The sequence below is a fragment of the Micromonas pusilla genome, assembly GCF_000151265.4.
Source record: "Micromonas pusilla CCMP1545 genomic scaffold MICPUCscaffold_7, whole genome shotgun sequence".
NCBI lineage: Eukaryota > Viridiplantae > Chlorophyta > Mamiellophyceae > Mamiellales > Mamiellaceae > Micromonas > Micromonas pusilla.
Genome location: NW_003315888.1, coordinates 1,022,605 through 1,032,610, shown reverse-complemented (window position 1 = coordinate 1,032,610; position 10,006 = coordinate 1,022,605). Strand labels below are relative to the sequence as shown.

The window sequence follows — 10,006 nt, the reverse complement described above, 5'->3', positions numbered from 1 at the left end:
GCCGCCGCCGCCGCCGCCGCCGCGCGGAAAGAAGAAGCCGCGGAAAAGAGACGGAAAGAGGCCGCGGCGAGCGCGGCGAAGTTCGCGTCGCCGTGGGGCGCCGCCGCGACGACCAGGAAGATGCCGACGTGGAAGGTCCAGACCCCGATCGAGGTCATCGACGACAACTCCATCGACCCCGCGCGCGGGCTTCCGAAAAAGTCGAAATCCAAGTACCACGTCGCCAACGCGAAGCGCCGCCGCGGCGACGGCGCGGTGGAAGACGAAACGTCAACCGGCGCGGGCTACGGCGGGTCATTCTTCGTGCCGGGGTCCCCGGGGAAGGGTCGCGGCGGCGTCGGCGGGAGCCGCGCCGCCGGGGCTGGGGATCACTTTGGATACTCCCCGCCGACGTCGCCCGCGCGCGCGGGCGCGGGGCCCTCGGGCCACCTCAGCGACGACGAGGCGTCGCCATCGAAAGGCGGGACCCGGAGGTGGAGCGGCGTCGATCGGTTCGACGAGAACGGCGGAGTCGGCTCGTGGGGCGATCACCCGGAGTCGATCCGAACGTGGTCCGCGTCCGGCCGCGGCGCCGCCGACGGGTTCGGGTTCGGGAAGCCGCCGTCGCGCGGGAGGGACGCGGAACGTCAACCGTCGCAAGCCACCGCCGCGCCGACGCCGACGCTGACGCGGTCGCAGTCCGTCGGCGCGTTCATGGTGGACGACGCGAAGCCGGGGCGGAGAGCATCGGACGACGGCGCGATTCGAGACGGCGGCGGCGGCGGCGGCGCGGGCGCGGGCGCGGGGGACGCGCCGATTCGCGCGCCGACGCCGACGCACGCGCGGAGTTCGAGCATAGGGAGCGAGTATCCCGCGATGTGGGACGTGTTCGGCGTGCGGCCGAGGAGCCCGGGGTTCGGGATCAGCGCGAACGGCGGCGGGAAGGACGGGAAGTGATGAGACGCGGCTGGCGACGCGAGTCAGTGATACATTATTATCCGGGCCGCGGCCGTTCCGGCGTTTCGTCGTTCGTCTCGTCGAACGCTATCGTCGTCCCCGCCTCTCTCGCGTCTGCCGTCACACCCGACGTCGCCGTCGTCGATTCTCCCCCTCGAAACGAAACGATGTCCATGAGCGTCCCGAGCACGTGCCTCGCCGCGCGTTCCCTCCCCGTCGCCGCGGCCAGGCACCTCAGCGCGTGCCGCTCGCGCGCCGCTCGCGGCCACGTCGCGCCCGCGCAGATCGCGCGAACGATCGCGGCGCCGTCCTCCCCCTCCCCCTCCTCCTCCTCCTCGCGCCGCCGCCGGCATCACGTCCTGACGACCGCGGGGTGGAACGACTTTGAGTGGGGCACCGCGTCGATCGTCTCCAACGACGCGGCGACCCCCAAGGGCGGGCTCCGGTCCATCGTGATCTCCGTCGACGCGAGCGTCGCGGAGGGATACGTCACTCCCGGGCAGTTCGTCCAGATGCGAACGTCCGAGGACGGCAAGCCCGCGTTCCTCGCGATCGCGTCCGCGCCCGCTGACGTTTCGTCTTCCTCCTCCGCGAAAACCAACGAGCTCTCGCTCCTCGTGAAGTCGTCCGACGGCACCGCGGGGGAGATCTGCGCGTTGGAGGCGGGCGCGGAGGTCGGCGTCTCCCCGGCCATGGGCTCCGGCTTCGACGTGAGCAAGGTGGGATCCGGTCGGGCGGCGCGCTGTCGACCTCACGTTTTGACACGTGGGATAGCCATCCACCAATCTCGCGCCCGCACGACTGACGCGCGTCTTCCCTCGACCAATCGCAGGCGCCCGCGGACGCCTACCCGACGACGCTGCTCTTCGCGACGGGCAGCGGCATCTCCCCGATCCGCGCTCTGATTACCAGCGGCGCGCTGAAAGGCCGCGACGTGACGCTGTACTACGGCACCGCGAGCGGAGAGACGACCGCGTTTCTGGACGAGTTCGAGACGTGGAAGAAGGCGTGCGGCGTGCGCGAGGTGAAGCACGTGCAGTCTCAGGCGCGTTCTATACACTGGTCCCCATACGACCGCGTCGGCGTGGTGAACGCCGATCCTTAAGGACTTTACTTCCCGGCGCATCTCTCCGCCCAGGGTCCCTCGCTTTCGATCCCGACACACCTCGGCGCCTTTCAACTCCAACTGACGCCGTTCAACTCCACCCCGACATTCGCTCGTATTGAACGACCCTCAGGTCGGGGGTCCGCCGACGTACGTCCAGGACCAGCTCAAGGCGGATTTGGAAAACGTCGACGGAGGGAAAGCGTGCGCAGTGTTGTGCGGGCAGAAGGAGATGACCGAGGCGGTGATCGAGGTTTTGGAAGGCGCCGGCGTGCCCAAGGAGCGGTGCATCATGAACTTCTGAGCGACGACGAACGAGTGAGTCCGCGGGCGCGGAGTCAACGGTGAAGAACGAACGTTATTATTTCGATTCGCAAACGACGTCGTCTACTGTAATAAGCGCTACGCTATCGCTAGTCGTACGAGTCGTTCAAGAACGCGAGGAGGTTCTGACGGTTCGTCTCCAGCTCGACGTCCCGCTTCGTCTTCTCCACCTTCATCTTAATTCTCTTGCCGGACACCGCGGATATCTTCCCGTCGACGCGGTCGTGATGATGCCGTTTCCGCTTGTTCTTGCCGCTCTTTTTTTCCTTCTTCTGATCCCTCTTCGAGTCCTTCCCAGAGCGCTTCTTCTGGCGCTTGCGCTTGTGCTCCTTCTCCTTGTGCTCCTTCCGCTCTCTGCCGCGCTCGGGGGCGGGCGGCGAAGGCGACGGTTCGCGTCGCTTCGGCGACGGTTCGCGTTCCCGCTCCCTGCGCCTATCCCCGTCGCGCACTCTGTCTCGGTCCCTATCGTGTTGTCTACGATCGCTTCGCTCATCTCCGACGCGCTCGTCGTCGTCCCACCCGCTCCGTCGCCGGTCGTCGCCGTCTCGGCGCCGATCGCGCGAGCGCGACCGAGAGCGCCGTCGTTCGCCGCGATCGCGCGACCGCGACCGCTCGCGGTCGCGATCGCGGTCGCGGTCGCGGTCGCGGTCGCGGTCGCGGTCGCGGTCGCGGTCGCGGTCGCGGTCGCGACGCTCGCGGTCGTCGGACGCCCACGGCGGCCTCGAGTCGCGAGGGTCGGGGTCTCGACGAGGGAGACGGTCGCGACGATCGGACGATCCTCCGTCCCCGCTCCTTCGACGACCGCCGCGCGAGGTCGACGAGGAGGACGACGAGGAGGAGGAGGAGGAGGAGGAGGAGGAGGCGCTCCTGGACGACCGGCTGCGGCTGCGCGCGCGCGGTCGCGCGCGGTCGCGCTCGCGCTCGAGCGCGTCCGCGTACATCTCGACGCGCGACGAGGTCTGGCAAAGCGGCCGGAGGTACAGCTGTATTTTCTCCGTACCCGGACTCGCCCGGCCAGCCCCTTCTGGACGACTACTACGCTACTCGCTCCACCGACCCGCATCCCTCGGCTTCACCCCGAGCTCAGCTCCTGAACGAAAGAAACGAATCGACTCATCGACTCATCGCGCTTTCCTCCCTCCCTCCCTCCCTCTCACCGCTTCGTCTGTGTGTCCTCGTCGTCCTCCTCCTCCGCAGCGCCAGCTGTACCCAAAAAACTCGGCAGACGCTCGCCTCGGTACCGAACCCGCTCGTCGTCGCGCCGCTCGATCTTCCCCCCGCCCACCATCCCCCCGATCGAAGCCGTCCCGCGCCGCGCCGCCGCACTCACCGCGGCGACCTCGTCGGCTTCCCTTCTGAGCGCGGCCGCGGCGAACCCTAAGCTCACCCCTCGCGCGTCCGTCCGTCCGCCCGCGCCGCCCGCCCACTTGGCCTCCTCTCTCCGCCGCGACGCGTCGATCTCCGCGTCGCTCAGCCGCAACGCCGCGATGGACGCGATCTCTAATTTAAACGGCCCGGTCGCGGACGTTTCGAGATCACCGGCGAACCCGCCCCCGCCGCCGACGACGCCGACGCCGAACCCGATCACGCGCCCCTGTCGCATCGCGTACTTGTGCCGCATCACGCGCCCGCGGTGCGTCTTCAAGAATCGATCCATCGGGACGACGACATCCGCCCATCGCCCCGCGGGCGCGAACAGAAACGCCTGCCACAGGTCGTCCTTCGCGTTCGTGACCCAGTCGTCGGTCTTCAGGCTCAGGACGTAGGGTTTCCCGTCGGAGAAGACGCGATACCGCAGCGCGGTCGCGGCTTCCAGGTCGAAGTACTCTCCGTCGGGGAGGTCCACGGTGCTGCAGCCGGCGAATCCGGAGCGACGCATCGACTTCGTGACGCGCGGCGCCGGCGGCTCCGTCGTCGACGTCATCGTGACGGTCGACGATGAGTGCGCGTTATTACGTTCGCGCGCGATCGCGTCGCGTCGAGACGCCGCCGCGATGTTGTCCATCCGGAGCTCGTACGTCGACGACGACGACGACGACGAAGGCGACGACGACGACGACGACGACGACGCGTCGCCGAACGCCGCGTCCGCCGCCGCCGTCGCCGCCGACTTGGACCGACTCGCCAGCGGCGCGACCGTCTCCGTGCGCAGCACGCCTTCGAGGACCATCGCGCCGGCGTCGCCGTCGGTCGCGCCCTCCGGCCGCCCGCGCCACGACAGCGTCGCCGTGGACGTCCCGCCGTGCGGGGCGTCGCTCCACGCCCTCCATCCCGCGGAGACGACGCGCGCGGCGTCGAACCGCATGAGCGACTCCGCGGCGGGGGGGAGCAGGTCCTGTCCGAGCTGGACGTCGTGCGCGTACTTGCCGAGGTCTTTCATCACGCGTCCCAGCCACGCCATGACGCCCGCGCGGCCCGCTCGGGTCGAAGTGGCGGTCGAGCGATCGCGATCCCGCGAAACCGGCTGGGACCGGACCTGTCTTCGCGGAATGACTTCAGAGGGCGAAAATCTTCGGGGCCCCCCCCGCCGCGAGGGTCACTCCACCGAGCGCGGACGACATGGCGGACGACGGAGACTACGGGGGCGACGACGGGTGCGCGCCCGCGCTTCTCATCGCGTCGCCGCGATCGCGGCGACGACGATCGCTCGCGTCGCGACGCGCGTCCTTCCCTCCTTCCCGGGGCGGCCCGAACGTCGACGAAGAAATCCAACGCGCGCGTGCGATCGGTCGCCCCCGCGTCCGTCGATCGCTCGATCGATCGCTCGCTCGCTCGATCGCTCGATCGACCGATCGACCCTCCGCGCCGCCCCCGTCGCTCGCGCGCATTCGCTGACGTCCTCCCCCTCCCCCTCCGCCTCCTCCGCGATCCATCCGCGCGACCATTCCCGCGCAGGGGCTACGACGACTACGAGGACGGCGGCGGCGGCGACGACGTCGAGGCCGACGACGTCGACGCGCCCGCGGGCGAGGGCGGCGTCGACGTGCTGACCGGCGCGCCGCAAGAGGGCGGCGGCGCGGTCGCCCCCGCGGATCGCACGACGACGCCGTACATGACGAAGTACGAGCGCGCGAGGATCTTGGGCACGCGCGCGCTGCAGATCTCCATGAACGCGCCCGTGCTCGTCCAGCTGGACGGCGAGACGGATCCGCTGGAGATCGCGGGGAAGGAGCTGCGAGAGAAGCGCATCCCGTTCACGGTCCGGCGGTACCTCCCGGACGGATCCTTCGAGGACTGGAGCGTGGACGAGCTCATCATCGAGGACCCGGACCGCCGACGCGGGTTGTAGATAGGAAGGACGCGCGAGGCGAGGCGAGCATTAGCGTTTCGAAGGATGGAGTAGAGACCGGAATTTCGCGAAATTGAAATCGTCGCCGACGCCGCGCGTGAAGAGAGCTCCTCGCGTCGTCGGTCGTCACACCATTCGAAGGATCACGTCGCGGACGCGGTCGTCGTCGGAACGATGCACGCCGTGCTTCTCCCGTGCGTCCATAACGCTCGCCTCTCCGCCGTTTTCTATCGTCTTCGCGAACGCCCGCGCAGCGTCCACGTCCAACGAGAGCAGCGCCTTGGCCTCGCGGAGCGTCGCCAGCTGCGCGTAAAACGCCGGCTTCCGACGCGTCACTCCTCCTCCGCGCCCACCTCGCCGCCTCCCGCTGATCCCGTATGCGCCGAAGACGCCCGTCAGCGCGTCCGCGTCCGCCGCGAACCGCGCGCCCCCGCTCGCGCTCCACGTCGCGGCGCCCAAGACGACGTCGCGGACGAGCCGTTCGCCCGCCGCGGACGCGAACGCCGCGGCGGCGCGCGAGAAGAGCTCGGCGTCGTCGCGGCGGAAAAAGAGCGCCGCGCGGAGAAGGCGCAGCGCGCGACGCGTGTAGTCCAGCGTCGGCTCGAACGAGACCGCGTTGACGTTCTTCGCGCGGACGCCGCCCGCGCCGTCGAACCCGAACGTCTCGAGATTTTTCCCGCCGCGATACGCCGCGCTCGCGTCTGCGAACCCTCTCTCGAGGTCTTTCGCGATCCGCGCCACGCGCTCGTCCACGAACGCGTCGAACGCGCCGCACACGTCCGCGAAGACGTCGGCGCCGATCGCCAGCGTCGCCGGCTCCTCGCCGAGGTCGCGGAGGGCATCGGAGAGGAACGACGCGGCGCGGACGCACCCGCCGACGACGCCGAGCGCGTTGTCGAAGCTCCAGCAGCGGCGCCTGAGGATGTCGAGGAAGTCGTACGCGATCGCCGCGGCGACGTTGAGGAGGTAGGACACGCGCGGGTCGTGATCGTAGTCTTCGTCCTCTTCGTCGTCGTCGTCGTCGACGACGACGACGTCGTCTTCCTCCTCTTTCTTCGCTCCCCGCGCCGCGCGTCGTCGTCGTCGTCGCGGGCGCGGCGCGGGCAGGACGCACGCGCGCTCGGTCGCGCGTCTGACCGTCTCCAACACAACCTGCGCGATCGGCGGCACCCCGGACAACGCGTCGTCGTCGTCCTCGTCGTCGTCTTCGTCGTGATCGGCACCATCGGCACCCTCGGCACCCTCGGCACCCTCGGCACCCTCCTCGCCGGAGAAGAAAGGGTCCGCGTCGCCTTCTTCGTACCCCGCGTCTCTCCCGACGTCCCTCGGCGTCCACGCGTCGTCGTTCCGCGCCTCCGCGGCTCTGTGCGTGGTCCGCAGGCCGTCTCGCATCTCCGCGGCCATCCACCGCGCCGCCCACGCGTCGTTCGAGCGCGCGATCGCGCCGAGGCACGACGCGCGTCGCGGCGGCGGGAATCGTTTGAGCCCGCCGCCGCCGCCGCCGCCGCCGCCGCCGGCCGTCGCGACCGCGACGACGTCGTCGAACCGCGCCGCCTCGTCCGCGAGGTGCAGCCACGGCGCGTCGTCCGCGGCGCGCACGCCGTCGCTCGCGCTCGCGCTGCCCTTCGCAGCCTCCTCGGCCTCAATCGCGGCCGTCGCGGGGAGGAGATGCCGGCGGAGGATCGCCGCCGCCGCCGCCGCCGTCGCCGCCGCGAATCCAGCCTCTAGTCGCCGCGTCGATTCACCCGATCGTCGTCCTCGTCCTCGTCCTCGTCCTCCTCCCTCGCGCGCCTCGTCGTCGTCGTTCGCCTCTAAGTACGGTCCCATCGCGCGCGACAGCGCGGGCGCGAGCGTCGCGACGATCTTCCCCGCGCAGAGGAACAGCCGCTCGGGGCGCGTCGCGTCCGACGCGACGCCGCCGCCGGCGAAATGCGACGTCAACGACGCCGCCGCCGGCGCCGCGAACGCGTCGGCGACCCAGCACACGCCGCCGCCGGCGGATACGGCGGATACGGCGGCGTCCTCTCCGGAAAAAAACGCTTCGTCGTCGTCGTGGTCGCCGTCGACGTCATCTTCGGCGTGCCGCGCGCCCGACGCTTCGAGCGCCGCGACGGCGGCGCGTCGCGACGTCGCCAGCGCCCTCGCCGCTTTCGCGACGACCTCGTCGTCTAGATCGCCGAGGTCGCCGCCGCCGCCTTCCCGCTCCTCCTCCTCCTCCTCCTCCTCCCCCCCCCCCCTCTCCCTCTCCCACGCGTACGCGTCGACCGCGTTCGGCGCGATCGCCGGTGGCCAGCGCCGCGCCTTCGCCGCGCCGGCGATCAACGCGCGCGACGCGACGCCGCGGACGACGCGCGCCGCGGCGACGACGCGAACGCTGATCGCGCGCGCGAACCGGCGGTACGCGCTCGCGTCGTGAGCGACGGACGCGGACGCGGACGCGAGCGCGCTCGTCGCGACGCGCAGCGCGGCCGCGCACGCCTCCGCGCGCTCCAGCTGGGAGAGAAGCGCGGAGGTGTTCGACGCGTCCGACGACGATCTCTGACGCGAATCGTCCCGCAGCGACGACGCGAGTCGCGTCGCCTCGCGCGTCGCGCCCTCCGCGCGCGCGTGCTCGCGAAGCGCGTCGGAGACGTCGCGCATCGCGCGCAGCCGCGCGACGAGCGACTCGACGTCGTCGCCGTTCGTCGCGCCGTCGCGCGCGATATCGGCCTCGCCGTCGCCGACGCCGACGCCCGCGCGCGTCGCGTCGTCGTCCGCGGTCGCGGCCGCGGACTCGAGGAGGGCGCGGAGGGTGGTCCTCGTCGACGTCGCGTCGCGGAGCGCGGTTGCGAGCGACGCCTCCGCGTCCTTCGCGGCGGCGAGAGCGCGCGACGCGGACGCCGCGGCCGCGGCCGCGGGCGCCGCGGTGGTTCGCATGCGCGCCGCGCTCTGCCGGCGCGGGGCGCGGACGGTCCGAGGCGAACGAATTCAGCATTCACAGTTCGGCGGGCGCGGGTGCCAGCTCATCATCATCATCACAACTCATGGCCGCGAGGTGCCTCGCCGCACGCGCGTCGCCGCTGCCGACGCGCCGACGCGCGGCGCCGTCGCACCGCGGCGGCGCACCGCGAATCGCGCGACCGCGCCGCGACGCCGTCGTCGTCGTCGTCCGCGCGAGCGACGACGACGTCGACGACGACACGTCAGCCGAGGATCTGATCGTCGAAGTCGAGGATCCGCAGACGTCGTCGTCCTCCTCCTCCTCCTCCTCCGACGTCGCCCCGTCATCAGATGCAGACGCGTCCTCCCCCCTCGGCGACCTCATCTCCAGCCCGCTGTTCTACGTCACCTTCGGCATCCTCGGCGGCGTCGGCGTCGTCCAGAAGTTCGAGAACGCCGCGCTCGTCCTCGCCGCGTTTCCGATCGTCGGCCTGACGCTCCTCAGCAAGTCCGACTTCGGCCGACGGCTCGAGGAGAACATCCTCGAGCGGCGACCCGCGCTGGAGGCGAAGCGCTCAGAGGTGGAGCGATTGCGAGAGGAGGCGATGGAGGCGTCGCCGCTGTACGGCGAGGCGCGGCCGCTGCTGCCGGGGATATCGTCGCCGCCGCCGCATCTGACGGGGACGCTCGCGGGAGACCGCGGGTTCGATCCGCTGAGGCTCGGGAAGACCCCGGAGTCGCTCGCGCGAGGCGTCGAGCTCGAGCTGCTTCACGCGCGGTGGGCGATGCTCGCGGTCGTCGGCGTCGCGGTCCCGGAGGCGCTGTCCATCGCGGGCGCGCTCCCGGAGGGCGCCGCGCTCGCGGAGCCGGTGTGGTGGAAAGTCGGCGCGGCGAAGCTCAACGGCGAGTCGTTAAACTACGGCGGCCTCGGCGGGTTCGTCATCGCGGGGAAGCAAGGCGTCGCCGTCATCGCCGCGTGTCAGGCCGTGTTGATGGGCGGGCCGGAGTACGCGCGGTACGTCGGCATACGAAGCCTCGAGCCGGTGGGCGTGTACTTGCCCGGAGACGCGAATTACCCGGGGGGAGCGCCGTTCGATCCGTTCGGATTGTCAGGTGCGTTCTATACAAAAGTTTTTCACCCATCGTCCGGTTTCAACACTTGATCGCGTCCCCTGTCAACTGACCGGAGAACTGTTTTTGTATGGAATGGCCCTCAGACGACGCGGATAGGTTCGCGCGACAGAAAGTGATCGAGATCGAACACGGGCGACTCGCGATGGTCGCGATGTTAGGGTGCTTCGCGCAGGCGATCGTCACCGGGGAAGGGCCGGTCGCGAACTGGGTATCGGTGTTCCGACGCGTCGGCGGCGGGGGCGACTCGTGACGTCGTCGCGAGACGAGCGCGGAACTGAATGAATTATTACGATCTATCC

The 10,006-nt window shown here is 70.5% G+C and overlaps 7 protein-coding genes across 7 annotated transcripts; 4 read left to right on the top strand and 3 right to left on the bottom strand.

Annotated features, from left to right (window-relative positions):
- Positions 1–4: 4 nt before the first annotated feature.
- MICPUCDRAFT_65619 (uncharacterized protein) lies at positions 5–1,005 on the top strand. The gene has a single exon (XM_003060151.1). It carries the CDS (start codon positions 121–123, stop codon positions 934–936), a length of 816 nt encoding a protein of 271 aa, XP_003060197.1. The 5' UTR covers positions 5–120; the 3' UTR covers positions 937–1,005.
- A 98-nt stretch (positions 1,006–1,103) lies between these two features.
- Positions 1,104–2,345, top strand: MICPUCDRAFT_59728 (uncharacterized protein; the record flags this gene model as incomplete). The annotated part of the gene is made up of 3 exons (XM_003060150.1): positions 1,104–1,655; positions 1,769–2,023; positions 2,175–2,345. 3 exons carry the CDS (start codon positions 1,104–1,106, stop codon positions 2,343–2,345), a joined length of 978 nt encoding a protein of 325 aa, XP_003060196.1.
- Positions 2,346–2,454: 109 nt separating this feature from the next.
- Positions 2,455–3,306, bottom strand: MICPUCDRAFT_59727 (uncharacterized protein; the record flags this gene model as incomplete). Its single annotated transcript, XM_003059862.1, has 1 exon — positions 2,455–3,306. The coding sequence occupies one exon, from the start codon at positions 3,304–3,306 to the stop codon at positions 2,455–2,457; it is 852 nt and encodes a 283-aa protein (XP_003059908.1).
- A 530-nt stretch (positions 3,307–3,836) lies between these two features.
- Positions 3,837–4,190, bottom strand: MICPUCDRAFT_9082 (uncharacterized protein; the record flags this gene model as incomplete). Its single annotated transcript, XM_003059861.1, has 1 exon — positions 3,837–4,190. A coding segment is annotated over one exon (354 nt), but the record flags the coding sequence as incomplete, so codon positions are not given.
- Positions 4,191–5,399: 1,209 nt separating this feature from the next.
- MICPUCDRAFT_18346 (uncharacterized protein) lies at positions 5,400–5,654 on the top strand (the record flags this gene model as incomplete). Its single annotated transcript, XM_003060149.1, has 1 exon — positions 5,400–5,654. A coding segment is annotated over one exon (255 nt), but the record flags the coding sequence as incomplete, so codon positions are not given.
- Positions 5,655–5,780: 126 nt separating this feature from the next.
- On the bottom strand, positions 5,781–8,570 carry MICPUCDRAFT_59724 (uncharacterized protein; the record flags this gene model as incomplete). Its single annotated transcript, XM_003059860.1, has 1 exon — positions 5,781–8,570. One exon carries the CDS (start codon positions 8,568–8,570, stop codon positions 5,781–5,783), a length of 2,790 nt encoding a protein of 929 aa, XP_003059906.1.
- A 107-nt stretch (positions 8,571–8,677) lies between these two features.
- LHCQ (chlorophyll a/b-binding protein) lies at positions 8,678–9,957 on the top strand (the record flags this gene model as incomplete). Its single annotated transcript, XM_003060148.1, has 2 exons — positions 8,678–9,686; positions 9,791–9,957. 2 exons carry the CDS (start codon positions 8,678–8,680, stop codon positions 9,955–9,957), a joined length of 1,176 nt encoding a protein of 391 aa, XP_003060194.1.
- Between the last annotated feature and the right edge of the window lie 49 nt (positions 9,958–10,006).